The sequence below is a fragment of the Babylonia areolata genome, chromosome 12 (genome assembly GCF_041734735.1).
Source record: "Babylonia areolata isolate BAREFJ2019XMU chromosome 12, ASM4173473v1, whole genome shotgun sequence".
Classification (NCBI taxonomy): Eukaryota; Metazoa; Mollusca; class Gastropoda; order Neogastropoda; family Buccinidae; genus Babylonia; species Babylonia areolata.
This window is the reverse complement of record NC_134887.1, coordinates 37,595,311-37,621,178: the sequence shown is the minus strand read 5'-3', so window position 1 is coordinate 37,621,178 and position 25,868 is coordinate 37,595,311. Positions and strand designations below refer to the sequence as shown.

General features: G+C 44.4%; 1 protein-coding gene across 1 annotated transcript in view; it reads left to right on the top strand.

Annotated features, from left to right (window-relative positions):
- LOC143287921 (carbonic anhydrase 2-like) overlaps positions 1-25,606 on the top strand; it is a 60,210-nt gene extending 34,604 nt beyond the window's left edge. Inside the window, exons 3-10 of the mRNA XM_076596164.1 lie at positions 6,475-6,492; positions 12,124-12,156; positions 13,402-13,575; positions 14,719-14,867; positions 15,949-16,038; positions 17,604-17,667; positions 19,709-19,866; positions 23,109-25,606. Of these exons, the coding sequence (XP_076452279.1) occupies positions 6,475-6,492; positions 12,124-12,156; positions 13,402-13,575; positions 14,719-14,867; positions 15,949-16,038; positions 17,604-17,667; positions 19,709-19,866; positions 23,109-23,396 (974 nt within the window). The 3' untranslated portion in view covers positions 23,397-25,606. The remainder of the gene's footprint in view (positions 1-6,474; positions 6,493-12,123; positions 12,157-13,401; positions 13,576-14,718; positions 14,868-15,948; positions 16,039-17,603; positions 17,668-19,708; positions 19,867-23,108) is intronic.
- The last annotated feature ends 262 nt before the right edge of the window (positions 25,607-25,868 follow it).

Genomic DNA, 25,868 nt, shown 5'->3' with positions numbered 1-25,868 from the left:
CGATGGAAGGTCGATGGTCACTCACCCGACAAATTTGAATGCATTGCGCCATTATGAATAGACCATTACGTTCTTCCCCCTCTCTGTCCGCCCACCCCTCCCCCTCTCTTGTTCCCCCCCCCCTCTTCCCTCCATATTTCCTTTTCCTCCTCTTTCACACGCTCCACTCCTCTTCCTGAAAGTCCCTTGGCCTTGGTGGATAGCTAGAGTCGAATCGAATCTCCTGGTTATGATTGTAAGGTTGAAAATTAACCACTTCACCTTCATGACAAAGCTGCAGGCTGACCCCGAGACAGGAGTGTTGGTTCCTCTGCAGCTCTGTGATGCTAAATACTGGTGGTCTTCTTTCCTGTTCGTTGTTTGTCTGTTATGCATGTGTGGGTGTGGGTGTGAATGTTTGTCTTCATGTTTTACATTTATTTGCTTATTTATCATCATTGTTGTCTTATTTATTTATCTATTTATTTTTATTTTTTAAATTATTATCATTACTACTACCTTTTTTATATCATAATTATTATTAATTTATTTATGTAAGATTATCTGTTATTTATTCACCTTTTTTTTTCTCAAGGCCTGACTAAGCGCGTTGGGTTACGCTGCTGGTCAGGCATCTGCTTGGCAGATGTGGTGTAGCGTATATGGATTTGTCCGAACGCAGTGACGCCTGCTTTAGCTACTGAAACTGAAACTGTTTGTCGAACGATGGCAAACTGTGAAAAGTGATAATTTTCTCCAGGGGGGCAAAGTGAGGACATTTCCTGATTTTCATATCGATGAGGACCAAATTAAGGCTGTAAGTGAGGTTCAGTAGTACTTGGGACTGAAGCTTGATTACAAAAATAGACTGCATGTTGCCCAGCGAGACTGCTACGACTGTGCATCGAGAGCAGCGTTTGCACTTCTGAGAAAAGCAACTAATCAATCAAAGCTTCTTGTTGATCTAATCATTGACTTATTTGATAATACATTTCTTCCTGTACTTACATATGGTTGTGAAATTTGGGGTTATGATATATTTGATATGTTTGAAAAATTGTGTGTGTGTGTGTGTGTGTGTGTGTGTGTGTGTGTGTGTTTCTGGTTGGCTGTCTCCGTCTCTCTGAACCCTTTTTGACCTGTGCTTTCAGTGGACAAACAGTACATTGGAAAGCGTCGATGCTTCCTCCCTCTCTCTCTCTCTCTCCCCCCTCTCTCTCCCTGTCTCTCCCCGCCTCCCTCTCTCCTTCTCTCTCTCCCTATCTCTCTCCCCTCTTTCTCTCTCCATCCTCTCCTCTCTCTCTCCCCCCCTCTCTCTCCCTCCCTCCCCCTCCCTCTCTCTCTGTCGCCCCGCCCCCTCCTGATAGATAAATCAATCGTGGAAACGATGAATGATAAAAAAAGGGAAAAAGATAGATGATCAACTGTCGAACTCAAGTTCCTAAATATGGACTGTGTGTGTGTGTATGTGTGCGCGCGCGCGTGCGTGTGATCGTGAATCTTAAAAAGTAGTATAGTTTTGGATGATATTTTGATTTGTGTACAATTATCATTGAAATTATTATCCCCCCTTCTCAAGAGGGCTTAAAGGTTGAAAGGACAATATATGAGTATACAAATAATCTACCTCTCTCTCTCTTTCTCTCTCTCTCCTTTTCACTATGGAAAACTTTATCAACCTTTCTTTAATTCTGCCACAGGCAGAATGTGGGTGTCACGGGGTTTATAATTCATCGTTAATTCATGATTTTGTCGCTGTTTGGTTTATCAAGATAATAAGCAGTAATTCCGCTCTCTGTACCTGCATTTGTGTGCCCATGCACGCTCATGGGTGTTTGCGCGTGGGTAGGTGCGCAAATGTCTTTTTGCGTGCATGTTAAGGTGTGCGTGCACGCCCGCGCGCGCATGTGACTGCCGGGGTGTGAGAAGACTCGTACTAGTCAGTAAGCGCACACCGTGGGCTCTCATCCAGTGTGTGCGTACGTGTGTCATGTTCTGGGAAATAAGTGCACGCATTTGTGTGTGTGTGTGTGTGTGTGTATGTGTGTGTGTGCGTGCAGTGGGCGTGTATGTATGAATCGGCACGCATGCGTGCGCCGGCTCCGCGCGCGGGCGTTGCATGCGTGCACACACACACACACACATACACCCCTTGCAGAAAACCTTAAATCAAGTGCATGCATGAATAAAAATGTAAAGGCAACGATAAGGGAGGCTGTGGATGCGTGTTTTTTTGAAATGCACCCAGCGCCGCTGGTTTCAATATTGACAGAGCGTCCTGTGTTGGTGGTTTTGTGTCCGTGGAACTGACGTCTTCACTTCCAGCCTCGTGCCGTCGCTGACCCGTGCTGCTCGGTGGACAAACCAACCAAGGGAACGCGACAGAAATGAGTACGCACGAGCACGCGCGTATGCAAATGAAGAGTTAGCTCGTGCGCCGCGTTCGTGGGGGATCATGTCTTGTTCTCTGCACGCTTTTCAACGACACTCCCGCAGCAGTCTTTATTGGCAAGGACAAACGCACAGATACAGACACACACGCACACATACGAGCACGCGCGCGCGCTCACACACACACACACACACACACACACACACACGCACACACACACACACACACACACACACACATACACGCACACACACACACACACACACACACACACACACACACACACACACACCCTCGGTGTCCTCCAGGATCCCATCCCCAGTGACAGGGTGCAAAAGATCAGTTCTTTATTAGTTCCCTTTCTTTTATGTTACACTATGACTTTCCACTCCACTTCATTTTCCGTCCTAATCTTAACACTACCATTCACCAGCATTGACAAGTCATTCAAATTAGATGTTTGTTGGGGTGGTTTTTTTTCTCTCATCTCGGTGAAGAAGTGGAGCGTCACTGACTTGTAAATGGTGTCTCTTGGTCATCAAGTGGGGGCGGGATGGGGCTGGGGGCTGAAGAGGGGGGGGGGGGGGGGGGGTGCGAGGGGTGGAGTGTTGATCAGTATCAATCCTACGACGTCTGCCGTGTGTCACTGAGAAGTCGAAAAGACGAGGTCGTGTCAGGCATTGTAAATTAGCCAGTCTGTACATTATTGGGACTTAGTGGACCACCCAGTTGTCACCTTCCATGGTTGTGCCTCCGCCTGTTCCTCCCTCACCACCACCACCACCACCACCACCACCACCACCATCGCGACTTGGGAATAAAACGGACATCTTTTTCAAGAGTCGCTCTCAGAGTAATTGGGGAGTCCTTTGCTTGCAGTTGGTGAAAGATAATGTGCGTCTCGGTACCCATGTTGTTCAGATTCTTCTGCTTCTGCTTCTTCTTCGCCTTGGGCACATCCTCCGGGCGTGTGTACAGAGCAGCCGGTAAGGTTTTCAGCCCTGCACGTGCGCGTTGTTGCTTGTATAAAGTCCACTGTGAGCCTGACAGTCGTCAGAGAACACGGCTGTTTGCCAGTGATGATGCTCTGATTTCTCAACGGTGCTGCTGTATTGTGAAAATATCGAATGCATTTGTAAGGGTTGTTTAAATGGTGGAGCACGTTTTAACCCGCTGTTTAGAAATGAAAATTTGTTGGGTTTTTTTACTGCAGAAATTTTAGACACGTGTTACCAGTTTCAAATTTTATTCTTTTTTGTTGCTGTTGTTGAAAAGGTTAAGTATTTCAAAATGTTTTTCATCAAAGTTTGCTAGTTGTGTGCTAAATAGTCAAGTTGGCTGTTCATTGTAGGTCTCTGTATCATTCTTTTTAAATGTTAATCTATAGAAGTACTGCATACAATATTTGATTATTGATTAATTTTCTGCCCTGATCTTGCTTCCCCCACCGCCCACCCTCTAGCACACCCCTTTCCAGTATAATTTTTTTTCTCTCTCCAATAACTGACACTCACCCCGCTCTCCATTTTACATTTTGTACTCTGTCATTTCCACAGTCCGTTCTCTCTCTCTCTCTTTCTCTCTCTCTCTCTCTCTCTCTCTCTCTCTCTCTCTCTTCCTCAGTCCCCTCCCGTCCCCCTCAACTCCACCTCAGCCGCCCCCTTTTTTAGATGAATAATTCTTCCCCTGGCATTGATTTTCAGAAATGATTTCTAAGTATTAACCCTTTCACCGCCAGTCAATTCAGAGTAAAAAATTCCCTTTGTGGTATAAACACAGGAAAGACAGTGACTAAGAATAGCCGGGGATTCCTCCTGCGATGTATAGAAAATATGGCCTATCCTACCACCGAACATTAAGAGCAGTAGGTTCATGGATAACAGACCAAAGAATGGTCATCTTTCAGTGACATGGGTCCTACCACGCCTGTGCATAAATGCGAGCTTGGCGGTGAAAGGGTTAAAAATAAAAATGATGATCATGTTAGAAATAATAATGATGATAATGATTATAATTATCATAATGAAGGAGAAGAAGAAGAAGAAAAGACTGCCACAAACACGGAAGAACAGCACCGGTAGAGCAAGAAACAGAAGAGAGAAGAAAAAAAACCCACTTTGGGATCACCAATTCAGTGATAGGAGAATCGGGATCAGTCGTCGTCGTCTTTGTTCGTGGGCTGCAACTCCCACGCTCTCTCGTATGTACACGAGTGGGCTTTTACGTGTATGACCGTTTTTATCCCGCCATGTAGGCATCCATACCCCGTTTTCAGGGGAGTGAATGCTGGTTTTGTTCTTGTTTCCACAACCCACCGAACGCTGACATGAATTACAGGATCTTCAAAGTGCGTTTTCAATCTTCTGCTTGCGTATACGGGCACACGAAGGGGGGATTAGGCACTAAGCAGGTCTGCACATAATTATGTTGACCTGGGAGATAGGAAAAATCTCCACCCTTTGCCCACCAGGCGCCGTTACTGAGATTCGAACCCGGGACCCTCAGATTGAAAGTACAACGCTTTAACCACTCGGCTGTTGCGCCCTGGGTCAGCCGAAATGGGAATAGGTGAATCGGGGTGATAAACATTGGAGGGACCTACTTGGTCTGTACAACCCATCTTGCACGAGTAGCTGATTTGCTTTAGCCGCGCTCGTCACGCATGCAACCAATTCAGTGACAGTCTTTTATTTATTTATTTATTTATTTTATTTTTTTATTATTACTACTACCTTTTTATATTTTATTTATTTATTTATTTATGTAAGCTTATCTATTATTTATTCACCTTCTTTTTTTTCTCTCTCTCAAGGCCTGACTAAGCGCGTTGGGTTACGCTGCTGGTCAGGCATCTGCTTGGCAGATGTGGTGTAGCGTATATGGATTTGTCCGAACGCAGTGACGCCTCCTTGAGCTACTGAAACTGAAACTGAAACATTGGAACACGAACAGGCCTCGGGAAGAGGCCTAAATCGTTGACAAGTCAAGTCAAGTCGAGAAAAGGTGAAGGAGGGTTGGCGCACGTTGCCACCGATACAGAGTCATCAACTTTCCGATGCCAAGTGTGCAGTATAGACTGTGTCACTCAGTGATCACACTTTTCAGACACCCAACACTCCGAAATTGTCCAGACGGTGTGACTGCCTCAAAGGTGCGATTCATTGTCCTGCCAAACAGATACAGGCCTTTGTATTGGATTCAGGTCTGAAAAGATGCACGTCGAACTTTAAATAAAAGAAAATGTCGTGTCTATGTTACCATGCCAGAAATCTGGAGAGAGAGAAAAAAAAAGAAAGAAATGGGAATAACGGCGATGATAAAGCTTATGGAGGAGGCCTAGGGTGATTGTGATGAAGATTTAGAATAGATAGAATAGAACATGTCTTTATTACCAAGTGTATCGGGGGGGGTGGGGGGGGGGATAGTACATAACAAGATACGAACATAAATCGAAAATCATACACATTAAAACATTGTGGTGGCTTCATCAGGTTGTTTTTTTGTTTGTTTTTTTGTGTTGTCTGTTTGTTTGTTTGTTAACGTGTTAACGCAGTTTGCAGTAGATTTGTCTCATTTGCGAATCCATGCAGTGTTCTCATGTCGCATAGGGTGAATGGTTGACTGCGTGACACATCTTCTTCATATAAACGATATGGCGGTGTGTCATGGGTTTAGGCCTATCTGAACACAGACTGGAATGTCATTTGTATCAATACATTTTATGGTTCGTGGTGGCAATGTTTTTTAATAGACGAAAAGTATATATCTATCAATCTCTCTCTCCCTCCCTCCCTCCCTCTCTCTCTCTCTCTCTCTCTCTCTCTCTCTCTCTCTCTCTCTCTCTCTCTATATATATATATATATATATATATTGTGTGTGTGTGTGCGCGTGTGTGTGTCTGTGTCTGTGTCTGTGTTTGAGTGCATATGTGCGCTTACGCGCCTTTGTAACTTTGTATGTGTGTTTGAGTGCGTGCGTGCTTAGATGAGTAAGCCTGCGTGCCTGTCTCTGTGTGTTAAAAATTCTGAATACATGCATGAATGTATTAACACAGTCAAGACAAAAATGAATGTTATCGAAGACCGATGGATTGTTTTCGCAGGTGACCCCGCCAATGCAGGTAAAGAAAAAAAAAAAAAGAAAAAGAAAAGAAAAGCAAAAGCGATTAGTATATTTTTCGGTGTTCATGCACGTGACACTAGTGTCTCGCATGTTGCATTCCCAGTTCTGAGGTTGTGTTGTGATGCACGTAAGGAATGATGTGAATTTAAAAAAAAATTTTTTTTTAAAGTACCATGTTGCATTGTGCATGTTCCCTCTGCAAGACGCCTTTCTCGGCTCCTTCATACCAGTGTGAGCTCAGCTGATGATTTTGGAAGAATGAAGTCTTTCGCACCTATCACATCCCCCCCACCCCTTTTCCCCTCTCACCCCCTGCACGATTTGAATGGAGAACGTGTATCTGTTCTTTTGTGTTTGTTTATTTATTTTCTGCGCCTTTCTTTCTTTTCCTTTCTTTCTTTCTACGTTTATTTATTCACTTGCGTTATTATCAATTTCGTTATTCATTGCAATTTCGCACTTTCCAAAGCATGTGTCTCTCTTTTGCCTAGATATATTTGAAATTTAGCATTTTGTTATCTATCTATGTATCTGTCTATCTATCTATCTACCTCTATCTTTCTTTTATACTTTATTGGTAATTTGTAAGAATGTAATACTTTCAGTGGACAACAGAAGTGGTTGCACAAACAATTGATGGTGGTAATGACACGTGTTCTTTGCTCACTTATAACAAATCACGAAAGTTTCAAACATCGGTAGGCTTAGTAATTCATCGTTTTTTTAAAGGTACGTAATTTGACGAGGCAGTTTTCTACAATTATCGTAGGAAAAGAACGAGAAATTCCATATTCGATCTTCCAAAATTCTTGCAGAAACCGTAGAATACACTCGTTATGCTGATGTTGTGATATTTTGTTTTTGTTTTGACGAATGTTCTTTGTTACAATGGTGTTGTGAACTGTTTGTATTGGTCCATGGCTGTAGGATCGTGATCAGCAGGTAGGTTTTTTTTGTTTTTTGTTTTTTTGGCTTTTTTTTACGTTTATTTTATTACAGCGTTGTTATGGACTGTTTTGTGATGCCCAAGTTGTAATTGTTTTTAACCGTGAACACTACATGTACAAGAGGAAGAATGCAAGTATCTTTCTTTTTCTTTTTTTCCCCTCTTTTTTTTTCTTTTCGTTTTCTTGATTTTTTTCTTCTCTCCCTTCGTTTCTTTGTTTTTCTTTTTCTTCGTTTCCTTTTCTTCTCTCTTTATTTATTTATTTATTTGTTTTGATTACCCCCCCCCCCACTCCCCCCGCATGAGAAAATGCCAGACGCTCTTTCACCATGCACACTTATCCCCACCTCCTGAAAATTCTGAGCATGAAAGTTCCTCTTTTCTCTCGCTCTTTGTTTCTGACTCTCTCTCTCCCCCTCCCCTTTTTTTTCTTTTTTTTTCTTCTCTCTTTGTTGTCATTTTTTTATTTGTTTTGTTTTCAGTTTTGTTGGTCTTTCCACCGATTTTTTTGTCTAGAAAGCCTGGAATATTTTTTGGGTCTGTCTGGACGTTTGATTGAAATTGGGCATTTTAAATTTTTTTGTTTTTTGTGTTTTGCTTTTTTGGTTTTGTTTTGTTTTTTTGCTTTTACAACGTGTCAGATGCCCATTGGCAGTTTAAAAAAAATCATTTGTCTTGTAAAACAGTTATATATGATTTCTTTAAATGTATGATGATGTAAATGTTCAGGTCAGTTTTATTTAATCCTCTGATGAAAAACTGACGGAATGGCCAACGTCAGAGACATGTGCTAGGTTCATGTGCACGTTTGTAACTGTACTTGTGCATGAATTGTTGTTTTGATTTTTGTTGTTGTTCTTCTTCTTCCGGGTCGGAATTTACAGTTTGACAGTCAGTCCTGTATGGTCGGTTAGCTGAGCTTATAAGCAACAAAACCGTAAAGATTCTTCCCTTTTTCTTCCGTGTTTCATTTCTTCTTTTCCTTTGTTTCATGTCTTCCCTGCGTTTATTTCTTTCCTTTTTCTTTCGTTCCTTTCGAACATCGCCCGCACTTTGTCTTCTGTGGACCACTTAGAAGAATCGTGATATGCATGGGCTGTTCTTCGCGCCTCCAGTCCTCTGGCTTCCTATTTTCTGTTTTTCACTAACCCCCCCCCCCCCCCGGCCCCCCCAAATCCCGGTTTTTTTTTGGGGGGGCGGGGGGGGGGGTTTGTTTTTTCCGTTTCTTTATTTCTTTAATTTACAATTGTCTTTTCTTCTTTTTTTTTCTTTTTTTCTTTTTTTTCTTTTTTTTAAATAAATATTTTATTCGAGTTTAACATTTAATACATACAGACGGACATACAAAACCAGCATCTGAAATCAACAATATTTGCCACTGTGCACCACCTAAACTACAAATCAGGAAAACGACACAACACTGTCTTCATACAGAGAAAAAAACAAACAAAAAAGTCACATGCACTGTTAAAAACAACAATTGTCTTGTTTATTTCAGCATGACAGGCTTCGGAGAAGATATATGCAGTGTAAAATGACTGGAATATTTCGAATTTGTCAGTGTTACTAGTTGGATGTTGGAAAAACACACCAGAGCAGATATCGTAGTGGAAAACGTGTGTGCACGTGTGCGCTTACGTGTGTGCACAGATGTGTTTGTGTACGTACATACGTGTGTGTGTGTGTGTGTGGCTGACACACACACACACACACACACACACACACACACGCACACACACTCAGAGAACAAATGTGATATTGCACAGTTCTAATGGTTTTGAGATTCATATGCTCGTGCATGAAGTTACAATGTGCGCATGGTCTGTCGATGTGGTTTCCATCAAGGCTTTATCTGTTCAACGACCATACATAGAGGGTCGCGTCTTTTTTTTTCTGTTTTTCTTTTTTTGTTTTTTGTTAATGCTTTCTGTTTAAATTTGAAACAAAAAATGTATTATTTGTCAGAATCGTTTTGGGTTTTGTGGGCGACTTAATTGTTTGATGGTCGTTTAGTTGATTCTTTTTTACCTCTTTCCACGACTCCACTTTTCTTCTGTCTTGTGGCCTGTATTGTACTCGTCAATGCATTATGTCATAAAGCTGTGTTCCCCCCGCCCGCTACCCCCCCACCCCCACCCCCGCACCACCCTCCCACACACGCACACACCTTTTTTCCTATTCGTTTACAGTGCGGATGTTTAATACCTTATATTTTCTTATTTTCTTTGCTGCTTTATGAGTACTGCGACGTTTGAACCATATGTTTCCCCATCATGTGTTTACTGGCGAGACTTTTGTCTCTCGCATTGGACATGATTGTTACATGAATCTCTCACCGTCTGCTTTCTTAAAAAATTAAAAAAAAAAAAAACACCCCTTAATCTTGCCATCGTCTTCACTGACAAAATGGTGAATGCATGGGGAAATTCCTTAGGGAGCCTTTGGCATTCAGACAGTAAGTGATGGTTTTGTGGGGGCTTTTTGTTCAACGAGACGCAGCTGTTCCCATCTTTCTACAAACCCTGACACCGTATAATTGCATTAGTTCGGAGTTGAGCGGCTGGAGAGAGAGAGAGAGAGAAAGGAGAGAGAGAGGGGGGGGGGGGGGGGGGGCTGGGGGGGTCAGAGCGGAAGGACGGGGCAAATCCAGAGAAGAAACAGATGCAGAATACCGCCCACCCACGTGTCGAAGAAATTCCTTGTAGGTTTAAGTCATAATGATACTTATTCTCTAAGAATAAATAGGGTGTGAGTTAGTACGTGTCGGAACTCTCCTTGTAGAATTCGTTATTGGACTGAGGTTGTGATTCAGTGAGTATGTATTGTTATAGTATCCTTCACACCCCAAAAAGGGGCAAAGGATTAAATTTCTTTGAATCTTTTTTTTCTTTTTTTTTTTCTTTTTTAAATAAGTCATAATATGATAGTTATTAACTGTGTGAATAGGATGTGAAGTTGGCACGTGCAATGGGATTTCTACTTATTCATTCCATTGGAGATTCCATGATGCGATCCTCCGTCTTTCTCTTCGTGACACGGTCTTCTGTAAAATCTACATCCAGAAGAAAAGGAAAAGATGATGGCTACCAGTGCCCAAAATGCCTTGGTGAAATAGAAGAAGAAAAAAAAAAAAGAGAGAGAGAGAGAGAACCCCCCCCCCCCCCCAAAAAAAAAAAAAAACCCGCATTTTTCGTGGAATGGAAACACCTGAAGGTCGCCAGGGAGTTAACTGCGAGTGTAAGAGGATGAGGATGAAGAGGGGGAGAAGAAGTGTGTGTGTGTGTGCGCGCGCGCGTGTGTGTGTGCGCGCGCGCGAGTGCGCGTGTGCCTGTCTTTGCTCAGGAGTAGTGTATACATGTTATAGAGCCCCCTCCCCCACCCCCTCCCAAATAGTTTTTGAGCGCGCGGATTTCAGGGGCGTAAAAGGTGAAAAGAGGATTGCAGTGAGTGATGTGACCAGGACGTTTTCGAAAGAATCCGGTTTTTTTAATTTTTTTTTATTATGTATTATGATTTTCTATAGTAAAACGTAGTGATGTGTTTTAGTAGTTTTCGAAAGAATCCGGTTTTTAGTATGTTTTGTAAAACGTAGTGATGTGATTTAGAAGCTGAGTTTTGATGTGATTTAGATGTTTTTGAAAGAATCCGGTTTTTAGTTTTTGTAGTAAAACGTAATGATGTGATTTGGTAGTTTTCGAAAGAATCCAGTTTTTAGTGTTTTGTTATACTTTTTTTGTAGTAAAACGTAGTGATGTGATTTAGAAGTTTTCGAAAGAATCCGGTTTTTAGGGTTTGTTTTTTTGTTGTTGTTTTTTTATATACTTTTTTGTAGTAAAACGCATGATGTGATTTATGGCCTTCATGGTCGGCTGGGCGCTAAGCAATATTTTTAATTTAATTTAATGATGTGATTTGGAAGTTTTAGAAAGAATCCAGGTTTTAGTATGTTTTGTTATACTTTTTTGTAGTAAACCGTAGTGATGTGATTTGGAAGTTTTCGAAAGAATCCGGGTTTTAGTATGTTTTGTTATACTTTTTTGTAGTAAACCGTAGTGATGTGATTTGGAAGTTTTCGAAAGAATCCGATTTTTAGTGTTTTGTTATACTTTTTTTGTAGTAAAACGTAGTGATGTGATTTAGATGTTTTCGAAAGAATCCGGTTTTTAGTATGGTTTTTGTTGTTGTTGTTGTTTTGTATACTTTTTTTTTTGTAGTAAAACGTATGATGTGATTTGGAAGTTTTCGAAAGAATCCGGTTTTTAGTTGTTGTTTTTTTATTTTATTTTATTTTTTTAAATACTTTTTTTGTAGTAAAACGTAGTGATGTGATTTGGAAGTTTTCTAAAGAATCCAGTTTTTAGTATGTTTTGTTATACTTTTTTGTAGTAAAACGTTCTGATGTGATTTGGAAGTTTTCGAAAGAATCCGGTTTTTAGTGTTTTGTTACTTTTTTGTAGTAAAACGTACTGATGTGATTTAGAAGTTTTGATGTGATTTAGAAGTTTTCGAAAGAATCCAGGTTTTAAGGTATTATTATGCGGTTGTTTTTTGTTCAAACCATTCAGTTTTTCTTAGCTTTCTTTCTTTATGTGTGTCTGCGTGCAGTGGTTTCTTTGAAATTCATGACTGAATGATAATGATTGATAATGATTGATTGATTGTTGTGGCTTTGGCTTTTTTCAGGGGGCACCGGCTGGGAGTACACAGGACCTTTGGGTAGGTGCCTGTGTGTGTGTGTGTTTTTGTGCGCGCGCGCTAGTGTGCGTGTGCGCGCGCGCGTTAGTGTGCGTGCGTGTGTGTGTGTCAGTGCGTGCGTGTGTTCGTGCGTGCGTGTGTTTGTGTGCGCGCGTATAGTATACCACACGCAACACACACTGAGTATGTGTACGTCATGTGTGTGTGCGAAAACACACACACGCGCGCGCGCGCGCGCGCACATATTCATATTCAGCAAAGAGTGAGAGAGGGAGGAGAGAATTAAAAAGAAATGATCAGAAATAATGATAACGACCATACATTTGTCATTTGATTGTCTTAACTGTGGGGGTCGTGTTCCTTCAGTGTTGAAAAAAAAAAAGTTTGATAATCAAATGCCTTACTGACATACCTTTGTCTTAGCCAGAAGTCATTTTTAAAGACAGGAAAAAAAAAAAAAAAACTGAACTGCGAAAAGATCGCGTTTGTGCTTGTGGGGGGAAAAAAACAGCACTGTAATCATTTGTTTAGATTCTTACTTCGCTGTAATCATTTTATTGATAGACACTGACGGGGGAATAGTTAAACCACTCTGGTATCGCAGTGTTCGTTCACAAAATGATTTAAAAAGGGGGGGGGGGGAATACACAACCAATAATTTGTGGTGGGGGAGGGGTGGGGGCGAGTGGGGGGCCTTCGGTGGGTTATGGAAACAAGAACATACCTTGCATGCGCACCCCCGTAACTAAAACGGAGTATGGCTGCCTTCATGGCCGCGCGGGGTAAGAACGGTCCTAAACGTGAAAGCCCACTCGTGTACATACGAGTGAACGTGGGAGTTGTAGCCCACGAACGAAGAAGAAGCAGGTGAGGAAGAAGGAGGAGGAGGAGGAGATGAAAAAGGAGGAGAGGAAAGAGGAGGAGAAGGAGGAGGAGGAAGAAGAAGAAGCAGAAAAAGGAGGAGGAGAGGAAGAAGGTGGAGAGGAAGGAGGAGGAGATGAAAAAGGAGATGAGGAGGAGGAGGAAGAAGAAGAAGCAGAAAAAGGAGGAGGAGGAGTGGAAGAAGGTGGAGAGGAAGGAGGAGGAGGAGGTGATGAAAAAGGTGAGGAAGGAGGAGGAGAAGAAGAAGCAGAAAAAGGAGGAGGAGAAGAAGAAGCAGAAAAAGGAGGAGGAGAGGAAGAAGAAGTAGAAGAAGAAGAAGAAGCAAAGGAAGAGACTGTTGACGACAAGGTGATTTCGACACGTGCTCTGCACTGCTTTGGGCAGGTCCGGACAAGTGGCACACCCAGTTCCCGGAGTGCGGGGGCAGGATGCAGTCCCCCATCAACATTGACACCACGGACATTTTGTACGACCCCCAGCTCCACTCCTTCGACCTGCGCAAGTACGACGCCTGCACGAGCTGCTCCATGGTGCTGGAGAACGTCAACGGACACACAGGTGGGCTTTGTGTGTGTTTGGGGGGGGGGTGAGGTGGGGTTGTGTGTGTATTGTGTTTGTGTGTGTGTGTGTGTGTGTGCGAGGGGGTTGTGTGTTGGGAGAATCGGTGGGGGTGCGCGTGTACTTGTGTGTTGTGTTTGTGGGTATTTGTTCAGTGTGTGGGTGGGTGTTGTTTGTTTTTTTACATTTTTTCCCCTTGCAAGGAAGGTTCTTTTCTTATTACAGTCAAAACAAAATTGCATTACATGCTGACGAAATTATTATTACATATGTGCGTACATGCATTCATACATGTGTACATACAGATGAACACAAGGACGAACGAACGGACAGACAGATAGCACTGACACACGCAAGCATGCACGCCAGCACGCAAGCACACGCACACACACACACAGAGTTTGGCAAGGACACAACACCATGCTGAAAATGATATATTATCATCTTCTTCTTCTTCTTCGTGGGCTGTGACTCCCACGTTCACTAGTATACACGAGTGAAGATTTGATACATTAGTCCTATGTCTGTTCACACTTCTTTTTCTTATCTATCCAGTGATTTAAATGTGATGTACCTGTACTTTCTAGTATTAAGTTTTGTGCGTTGTACAAAATGGAAAAAAAAAGATATATGTTTACATACAACGCTCAGCTTATATCAGATTGACATAAGCTTACATTAAGGCCAACAGCAAAGTGAGAGCTGTATGATCAATGGTTTCAACTATTGCAGTGGGAAGTCAGTTACAGATTAGTCATTTGTGAAGGACCATGACAAACTAGGAGGCAGAATTGCACTGGCTCTTAATGCTGTAGCCTTGGGGGTTAGTTGGCCTTTGGGCACCATCCCTGTCTGTCCAAAGACACTCTTGGCCGAGACAGTGGGGATGTAACTTGGGCAAGACACTCTCCACTATGAACAAATTCTAGCCCAGATAGTTGGGACAGCAGTTGTCTCTCTCTGCTGTTCTGATGGTCGTAGTCGGACAATACTGACTGTCATATAAGTTACCTTTGCATACACCCACGCACGCAAAGTTAGATTGTTAGCTTGGAGCGTGATGAGGCCTGTAACAAGGCCTCAGCCACGCGCAAGTCAAGTCAAGTCAAGTCGACATGTATTTGCTGTTGCTGTTGTGTCCAGCGGAAGTGAAGTACTCTGGCGAGCCCATCATCATCAGCGGGGGCAGCCTTCCGGACGACTACGTCCTGGACCAGTTCCACTTCCACTGGGGGGCTTCAAACAACGTGGGGTCCGAACACATGCTGGACAACAAGCCGGCGCCCATGGAGGTGGGTGAAACGGAGCGGGGCTGATTCGCCTGTTCAGTGATAGGCGAACCAGGGTGGGGTTGTTAGGCAAAACGGGAATGGATGAATCAGCGAGAGTTTGGTTTTTATCTATTTATAGTCTGTTTAGCAGTGATAATGATATTAGACTGAGAACTGAAGACTGGAAAAAAATGAATTAGCGGGAATGGACGAATTGTGAACAATATTTGTGCAAAACGGGAACAGGCGAATGTGGATTCATTGAATCGGGAACAGGCGAATAGGGTAGTAGGCATCGATAAAAATAGGGCTTGGTGGGAAGGGGTGTGTGAGAGGGGAGGGGTTTGTGGAAGGGGGGGGGGGACAGAGGGGTGTTCAGTGATGGGCGAATTGGGCTTTATTTGTCGAAACGGGAATGGACGAATTAGCGAGGAATGGACGAATTGTAAAATATGTGCGAAACGGGACCAGGCCGATTGGGAAGGAGACAGCGGTGAAACTAGGGGTTGGTGGGAAGGGAGGTGGGGTGGAAGATGGTGAGGGGGGTGGGAAGGGGTGTGTGAGAGGGGAGGGGTTTGTGGTGGATGGGGAGAGGGGGGAGAGGGGTGTTCAGCTGTTGCAGCAGAGCAACGCAGACAGGCCAGGAAAAGCAGGGCCAGCAAGTCCCCGACAGCCGCCACCATCCCCTGTCCACACTGCGTCAGAACCTTCCGGGCGCGAATTGGCCTGACCAGTCATCTGCGCACCCACAGAGCCCAACCCACCCACCCCCAGGATGACTAGATGGTCCTCGTCGATCCCGACGGACGAACCACATAGATTGGCGAATCGGCCTGGTTAGGCGAAGCCGGGGTAGCGGGGAATGTGACACAGTGTGAGCTTACACACACACACACACACACACACACACACACACACACACACCATCAAATCTAACACAGTGTAAACTGTTGCCCAGATGCACATCGTTCACCACATGAAGAAGTTCAACTGGACGGAAAGTGCCTCCAAACCTTAAGGCGACACACACACACACACACACACACACACACACACACACACACACACCATCAAATCTAACACAGTGTGAACTGTTGCCCAGATGCACATCGTTCACCACATGAAGAAGTTCAACCGGACCCAAAGTGCCTCCAAACCTTACGGCCTGGCTGTGCTCGGCTTTTTCTTCAAGGTCAGATCTTCTCTCTTGGGTTCTGGTCTTGTCTTCCTTTTGCCTTAAGTGTGTGCCGTGTGTGTGTACAGAGAGAGAGAGAGAGATAGTGTGTATGTGCGTGTGTGTGTGTGTGTGTGCGCGTGTGCGTGTGCGTGTGCGTGCTTATGTGAGAGAGTGTGTGTGTGCGTGAGAGAGAGAGAGAGAGAGTGTGTGTGTGTGTGTGTGTGTGTGAAAGAGAGAGAGAGTGAGAGTGTGTGTGCGTGTGTGTGTGCGTGAGAGAGAGAGAGAGAGAGTGTGTGTGTGTGTGTGAAAGAGAAAGAGTGTATGTTTGTGTGTGTGTGAAAGAGTGTGTATGTTTGCGTCCGTGCGTGCGTGAGAGAGAGTGAGAGAGAGAGAGAGTGTGTGTGTGTGTGTGTGTGTTTTAGTGTATTTGTGTGTGTGTGTGCGTGTGTGTGTGTGCGTGTTTGTATGTATGTGTGTGTACGTGTGTGTGTGTGTGTGCTTTTTAATGTCTACAGTGAGTAGCACCTGAACTGATATAATTATTTGATCAGTTCCTAACTTACACTTACACCTCAGTGACTTTTACAAATGAACAACGCCAGAGGCGCCATGGCTGAGTTGATAAGGCGTTGGACATTGTGGTCCAGCGTTCACCAGTGATCAGCGTTCGAGGCCTTCGTTGTTTCCGCATGGGAGTATGTCCTTCGGGGAAAGGCACTTGACTCCGAATTTCCCTCACTCGAGCCAGGTGTGAACGGGTACCTGAGTTAGGTTGGGGAATCGAAGGTTAAAACGGCGAAAGGAGAGGGGTTGGGTTCTGCCTTCCTATGCCGCCGAGCCCGAGACACAGTGGATATGAATTCACTTCTCCCTCAGGCTGTAAAAAGGCTGTGGAGCGAACTTGAAACTTTTCAGCTTTTTTTAAGCAGAAAGCGAGTTGAGCTCCGCGGGAGAGCGGTGAATTAAGTGTTCATTATTCATTAACGAACGCGTCAACTTACCGACTTCAAGAGAAAGAGTGAAGTATGCATTCTTTATCGTTAGTTTTCTGTAACGTATTATTTCCTCCAAAGGGAATTTCAGCATGTGTGGTTATTTGTGATACGCTGGACAGGACACGTTGTCCGCATGACAGACAGCAGGATCCCGAAGATGCTCTTGTATGGCCAGCTGAAGGAAGGCCACCGCAAATTGGAAGACCCTGCAAGCGCTTCAGGGACACCTTGAAGACAAACCTCAAAGCCTGTGACATAGACATCGCTTCATGGGAAACTGATACCCTTGACCGCTCTCGCTGGAGGATGCTGTGCTCTAGTGGCATAAAAACGTTTGAAAACAAGAGAACGCTGGCCATTAAGGAGAAGCGTGAGCGAAGGAAGCAGGGCTCAACTTCTGGAGACGTTTTCCCTTGCAACACCTGTGGGAAGTGCTGCGCATCCAGAATCGGCCTCTTCTCCCACATGAGGACACACACCGACAGATAAGCCTGCCTGCCTACTCATCCGTCGGTCCGGCGGGAGACTCCATCGGTTATTTGTGATTTAACATTCATGCCTTTTCTTCTCTTTCTTTTTTAACAGGTGGGCGCACACAACTACCAGTTCGACAATCTGCTGGTTCACTTTCGAAACATTATCCACAAAGGTAAGCCGTTTAAATGTACGTGTACACAAACACGTATGCACGCATGTACAAACGCATGGACGCACGAGCATAAATGCTGACACGTCGACACGCTTGGTACTGACGCCTTTATCAGGCAAATATTTCCTAAGTGTTTCCCCTTTCAGAACGATGTGGATAATCCTCAGGATACATGTTCACGTCTGTGTCTGTGTCTGCGTGTGTGCGTGCGTGCGTGTCTTGCCTAACAAAAGCGTTGTTCCTGGCAAAAGTCTGTAAATAAAAAAAATTAAAAAATCCGGCCATTCTGATAGTAAAACAAAAACTCTTGCAGACAGGAACAACAAAATGAAAACAACAACAACAAAAAAGTGGGCGCTGAACTGCAGGGAAGGGGAGCCCGAATTTCACACACAGGAATAATTATGTTGTGACAAAAAAGTAATGCAATGCAATGCATTACAATGCAGTATAGTATAGTACAGTGTAGTATAACACAGTACTACTAGTACAATACAGCACAGTGCAATGCAACACAACACAGTACAGCACAGTACAATACAGTACCGCGCAGTATAGCATAATATAGCACAGCACAGTGCAGTACAAATAGTGCATTGCAATGGAATGCAATGCAATACAGTTCAAAGCAACAGTACAATATAGTATCGTATAGCGTAGTACAATGGAATACAATACAATACCATACCACACCCCGCACCACATCACACCACCACCCACACCACACCACACCATCCCATCCAACACCACACCACGCCATCCCACACCACACCACGCCACTCCATCCCACCCCATCCCACACCACATCACCCCATCCCACACCACACCACACCACACCACGCCACGCCACGCCACCGCATCCCACACCACCAACCACACCACACCACACCATCCCATCCAACACCACACCACACCACTCCATCCCACCCCATCCCACCCCATCCCACACCACACCACACCACACCACACAACCCCATCCCACACCACACCACACCATCCCACACCACATCACCCCATCCCACACCACATCACCCCATCCCACACCACACCATCCCACACCACGCCACGCCACGCCACCGCATCCCACACCACCAACCACACCACACCACACCATCCCATCCAACACCACACCACACCACTCCATCCCACCCCATCCCACCCCATCCCACACCACACCACACCACACCACACCACACCACACAACCCCATCCCACACCACACCACACCACACCACACCACGCCACTCCATCCCACCCCATCCCACACCACATCACCCCATCCCACACCACACCACACCACACCACATCACACCACATCACCCCATCCCATCCCATCCCACACCACACCACACCACACCACATCACATCACCCCATCCCACACCACACCATCCCACACCACGCCACGCCACGCCACCGCATCCCACACCACCCCAGTGGTCCCACACCACATCACACCACCACCCACACCACACCACACCACACCATCCCATCCAACACCACACCACACCACTCCATCCCACCCCATCCCACACCACACCATCCCACACCACACCACCCCATCCCACACCACACCATCCCACACCACACCATCCCATCCCACACCACACCACTCCATCCCACACCACACCACTCCATCCCACACCACACCACACCGCTCCATCCCACACCACTCCATCCCACACCACCCCATCCCACGCCACACCATCCCACACCACACCACACCACTCCATCCCACACCACACCACACCACTCCATCCCACACCACACCACACCACCCCATCCCACGCCACACCATCCCACACCACACCACACCACTCCATCCCACACCACACCACACCACCCCATCCCACACCACACCATCCCACACCACACCACTCCATCCCACACCACACCACACCACACCACACCACACCACCCCATCCCACACCACACCACGCCACACCATCCCACCCCAATACCACACCACACCAATACCACACCACACCACACCACACCACACAATACAATACAATACAACACCAGTTTGTGGTGGTGTGTACAGACCAGCACGTGCAGCTGGAGAGCTTCTCCCTGTCAAGCCTGCTGCCCAAGAACGCGCTGAGCTACTACCGCTACTACGGCAGCCTGACCACGCCCCCTTGCTACGAGACGGTCATCTGGAGCCTCTTCTCCGAAAAGATTGAGATCTCTGAGGCTCAGGTGAGCGCTCCTTTCTTGTTTGTTTTCTTGTTTGTGTTTATACGTGTGTGTTTTTGGTTTGTTTGATTTTATTTGTTTGTTTTGTTTGAAGAATGGTGTGTGTGTGTGTGTTCTGCTGTTGTGTTGCGTTGCGCGCGCGTGTGTGGTTTGGTGTGATGATGGTGGTGGTGGTGTTTTGTGTCTGTGTCTGTGTTCATCAATTCAGTCTCTCTCTCTGTCTGTTTGTCTGTCTGTCTCTCTCTGTTTGAATTTCATGCCTGTCCACATGATTGATTTTTTTTCTTTCTTTTTTCTCGCATTTATACTGATTCTGTTTTTATTAAATATGATCAGTTATACCTTGGCACAGCGACGACGTCACGAAACTAGGATTGTCAGAGTTTTTGTTGTTGTTGTTTTTTTGTTTTGTTTGTTTTGTTTTGCTTAAAAAAAAAAAAGAAAGAAAAAGAAAAGAATAAAAAAAAGGTGGGGTCTCATTTGCATGCAGACAACGGAGCACCCATATCTTCTATCACTTCTTTTTTCTTTTTTTAATTCTTTTCCTTTTCTCTTTTTTCCTTTCCCTTATTTTTCACTTTTGGGTGCTTCACGCTGCCTTTCTTCACTGGAGTTGTTTGCATGATTTATGTGCACATGCTGAGGGGCGGGGGACTGGGGGCTGAATATTGAAGGGTATTTGCAGTACTAATACCATGAGTCCGCAGAAGATTATTCCCGGGTGGTTTAGACAGGGGTGGGTCAGGTCAGGGGCATAGCCCTTGCTACTGGTACCATGTAACCCAGTACTACCTGCCGCATGTGAAGTTTCCTAACGATGGACCAGGCGGAGGAGGAAATCTTTCCCAACGGCTGTGAAGGCGGAAGAGGATGACCAAAGGACAGGGGGAACTCTTATCCTTGGCTGGGAGTCCTCCTAGGAGACGGAGTTCCGAAGAAAAAAACCTGCACATGCCGAGGCCATCCTACACGTGGCAGTATCTGCACCTGTGGGACTGTGAGCGTCGGTAGGCGAGAGAGTGGGGAAGGGACTGCACAACTCCTCCTCACTAAAAAAAAAAAAGAAAAAAAGTCACCTGTGCTGGTCAGGCAAACCAGGATAATGTCGGAAGAATCGGCCTCTTCTCCCATATGACGACACACACCGACAGATAAGCCTGCCTGCCTTCTCATCCGTCGGTCCGACGGGAGACTCCAACATAGAAAGGGGGGGGGGGGGGGGGGTGAATGTACAGCACATGTATTAAAGATAATCTTAGGAAAACTCTGTGTGTATACTGTGAGAGATTATTCAGGTGCAGTGACACTGTAAGACAACGTAACTGAATGTGTGTTTGCATTGTTAGGTCTTGGCAATGTTTGAACGAATACTTTTAATTGTCAAATGATTGAATGAATGACTGTGACACCTCACGTGACTGGGGTTTAGGCGCAAAAATTTATCATCATCATCATCATCACCATCATCATCATCACCATCACCATCATCATCATCACCACCATCACCATCACCACCACCACCACCATCACCACCATCACCATCACCACCATCACCACCACCATCACCATCATCACTATCTCCTCCTCCTCCCTCCTCCTCCCTCCTCCTCCTCCTTCTCACTCCTCCTCCTCCCTCCTCCTCCTTCCTCCTCCCTCCTCCCTCCTCCTCCTCCTCCTCCTCCTCCTTCTCCTTCTCTGTGATCGTGGACTGCAACTCTCATTGGTTTCCACGTGAGGGCCTTTACGTGCGAGACCGTTTTTACCCCGCCAGTCATACTCCCTATTATTAACGCGTGTACATGCTGAGTGTGTTGGCAACTGCAGAAAGTTGTCACAATATTTTTTCGGCATTGGCGTCCGCAGTGTTATCATCATCATCAGTCATCGGTAGGAATAATAGTAGTGAGTGATCATCATCGTCAGCAATGATAGCGTGATCATCGATCCTCCATCAGCAGTAGCAGAAATAAGGCCATCATCGAGAAGAAGCGCGATAACGAGAAGTAGCATGGTCAGAATCACCAGTGTCATCTGCTGCAACATTGTCATTGTCAGCATCGAAACTGCATCATCAGCTCTAACAATTTCATCATGATCATCACCGCCATTATCAGTTGAAACAGTTTCATCATCATCACCATCAAGATCGTCAGCTGCAACAATGACATCATCATCATTATCATCATCGTTGCTCCGTTATCCGCTACAAAGGGTTCATTATCATCACCACCGCGATCATCATCATCAACTGCAACTATTTCATCATCAACTGCAACTATTTCATTATCAGCTTTAACAAATTTCGTTATCAACTGCAACAATATCATCATCAGCTACAGCAATTTCATTATTATCGCCACCACAATCATCATAAACTGCAACAATTTCGTCATCAGCCACAACACGTTCGTCACCATCACCATCGCTCTAATCATCAGCTGCAACCTTTTTTTTTATCAGCAACTATCATCGTCACCACAGTCATCATCATCTGCAACAATGTCAGCAGCGGCAACAACAATTTCATTATCATCGCCAACAAAATCATCATCAGCTACAATAATGTCATCATCGCAACTGTTTCATCATCAGCAACCACTTTATTACCATCACCACTGCAATTGTCATCAGCTGCAACAATGTCATCATCAGCTACAACAAGTTCGTTACCATCACCACCACTCGAATCATCAGCTACAACAATTTCATTATCATCGCTACCACAGTCATCATCATCTGCAACAATTTCATCAGCAGCATCCACCCTATTACCATCATCGCCGCGATAATCATTAGCTGCAACAATTTTATCATCAGCTGCAACTACTTCATCATCGGCTGCAACAATTTAATCATCAGCAAATACAGTTTCATTATCATTGCCACCACAATCATCATCAACTGCAACTATTTCATCAGTCGCAACAATTTAATCATCAAATCAACAATTTCCTCATCAGCTACAACAATTTCCTCATCAGCTTCAGCGATTTCATAATCATAATCAGCAACAACGATTTCGTCACCATCACCACTGCTAATAATCATCAGCTGTAATAATTTCATCATCATCACCGCCGCGATCGTCATCATCAGCTGCAACACCAGTTCCATATCCACCATCGTCACCACGGTCCTTCACCACAAACCACAACGGCCCAGCTCTCCCTGGTATTGACACCGCTGAGTTAACGGCCAGGGCAGAGCATGCATAAAGAACTCTCACCGTTTGTCACGTGCTTCAGCTGGACGTGTTCCGCACCCTGAAGACGGTGCGGGAGGGCGAGGACAAGGAGGTGGCCATCGTCAACGACTACAGGCCTGTGCAGGAATTGCACGAGCGCCGCGTGACCTCCAACGATCCCGAGGTCCTCCACGACATCGCCTCGGAGCTCGTGGACCAGCTGCGTGACGAGATCAAGGTTCTTCAGCAGGAGTGCCTGAACAGCGGCAGCGTCGCTGTTTCTGGCGGCTCCTGTTGGCTGCTTTTGGTGGCGGTCTTCCTGGGCTGTGCTAGGCATGCATGGTGGTAGTCGGCATCAACAGCAAGGGAAGTCTTTTGCTTGGGGAGTGGGGTTGAGAGCGGGTGAAATCCTGGGAGTTTTTGTGTTGGCAGGTTGAGGTGATGAAGCGATGAACTGCCTGGATTTTTTTTTTTTTTTTAAATAAGTTGGACAAGTCCCATTGATAGTGTTTTGAAGTGTCGCTTGTGGTATTTCACCCCAACCCCCCCAACAATTGTTTCAAAATATGTTTTCTCTAAATTTCTTCTTAAGAACATGAAATTCCAAGAAAACCAGAAGTATTTCTCTTTCAGTCTTTTTATTAATCTACGAAGACTGACTTTAAAAGGAAGAAGTCTCTTTGTGGAGGTTTCTTTGCTTGTTTTCATTAAAAGCTAGCCAGAAAGTATGCTATTAATCAAGACATTTGCTTTAAGTGAATATCCTGTCAGATAAGAAAATGAATTTTGAAATCATGAAAAATAGCGTATTTGGATAAACTGCATAATCCAGTTTTTATATCTGTTTTCTGTAGTAATGAGCAACTCCTTTCCTTTTTAAAAAAAATGTATTTTTTGTATAGATTTAAAAGATGTACATTATGTCTCAATCTAAGCTCAGGTTTGACTGATGTAATTTCTCTGTTACTTCTGTCACTCTTTAATCGTTTGTTGTTGTTGTTGTTGTTGTTTTTGTTGGTTTGTTTGTGTTTGTTTTGGGTTGTTGGTTTTTTTCAAGTATGGTCCTTTTAATTTCAACACCGACTCCATCTCCTTGTAGACATTGTTTTGACACATTACCTCATCCCTTTAAGACAAATCAAAAATCACATGTGTTTTTTCAGGAAAAGAAAAAAAAAGATTAATTTATTTTTGTAGTTATGTTGTTGAATATAATCTGTATGTATGTGTGCAGCTACAATCACAAAAGTTGTTATCTGAATCATAAATATATGTGTGTACAAAGCGAGCCTTCATATTCAGCTTAATGACAACACTTGTGCGTTTAGAAACTTTTTAAAGACACGTTCATGAAAACATTTTGTAACCGTCAGTGCCAAATTGTGTACAGTGGTAGACATCAATAATATGGACTTTCTGGTTGGAATGACAGAGGTAGACAATACTAATATAGACTTTATGGTTGAAATTACAGAGGTAGACAATACTAATATAGACTTTATGGTTGAAATTACAGAGGTAGAAAATACTAAATATGGACTTTATGGTTGGAGTGACAGAGGTAGAAAATACTAATTGTGAACCTTCTGGTTGGAATGAATGTGTTAGAAGATGAATGCCACAGGACCCAGAAGGCTGTTGACCTTCACCATGTTTTGTTATTTACTCACTTAACCCAAAGTTAGGGCGTATTTTTTGTATTTGTATTTTGTATTTCTTTTTATCACAACAGATTTCTCTGTATGAAATTCGGGCTGCTCTCCCCAGGGAGAGCGCGTCGCTATACTACAGCGCCACCCATTTTTTTGTATTTTTCCTGCGTGCAGTTTTATTTGTTTTTCCTATTGACGTGGATTTTTCTACAGAATTTTGCCAGGAACAACCCTTTTGTTGCCGTGGGTTCTTTTACGTGCGCTAAGTGCGTGCTGCACACGGGACCTCGGTTTATCGTCTCATCCGAATGACTAGCGTCCAGACCACCACTCAAGGTCTAGTGGAGGGGGAGAAAATATCGGCGGCTGAGCCGTGATTCGAACCAGCGCGCTCAGATTCTCTCGCTTCCTACGCGGACGCGTTACCTCTAGGCCATCACTCCACTAGGTATCAGACCCAGTCTGGCTATAGGGTCAAGTTAGTGTTTATTTACAAAGTATCCAAGACAGTAGAACATATGCAAAAACAGTTCTCATACGGAAATTGAGGAACACATTTCGTGTTTATTTACTAAGTATCCGAGACAGTAGAAAATGTGCAAAAACAAGTCTCATATACAATTTGATGAACACAGTGTTTTATTTACTAAGTATCCAGGACAGTAGAAATGTGCAAAAACAATTCTCGTAATATAGAATTTGATTAGGGCAATTTGGGGTCAAAAATCAAAGTGAGCCAGTACCCCCAGTCCTTATACTACAGAGAAACTGAAATGAATTTCAGAGTCAATCTTATTATTTTGTATGATTGATTGTTTGTTTGTTCGAATCTTTTAAAAACAGAAATGGGTTTCCTAGATCGATCTATGACGTACGGTGAAGGTCAGATTGCTAAGGGGGGGGGGGGGGGGGGGGGGGAGCTTGAAGGACTCTCTCAAAGGTGACTAGCCTTCTCACAGTTTGGCTTTCTATATACTGCGTAGCTTCTTCGCTCCGTTCGGCCTCGTTTGGTAGTGTTCAAAGCCCAGATACACTGGAAAATACGGACCGTTATGAATTCCACGGGGTTAGGGTTTGTGAGGCAACCAAACGAGTGTAACAATGTTGTGTTCATCGTTGTTTACAGTGATGCTCCATGTGAATACGTGTGTTTGGCAGGAGTGCCATGT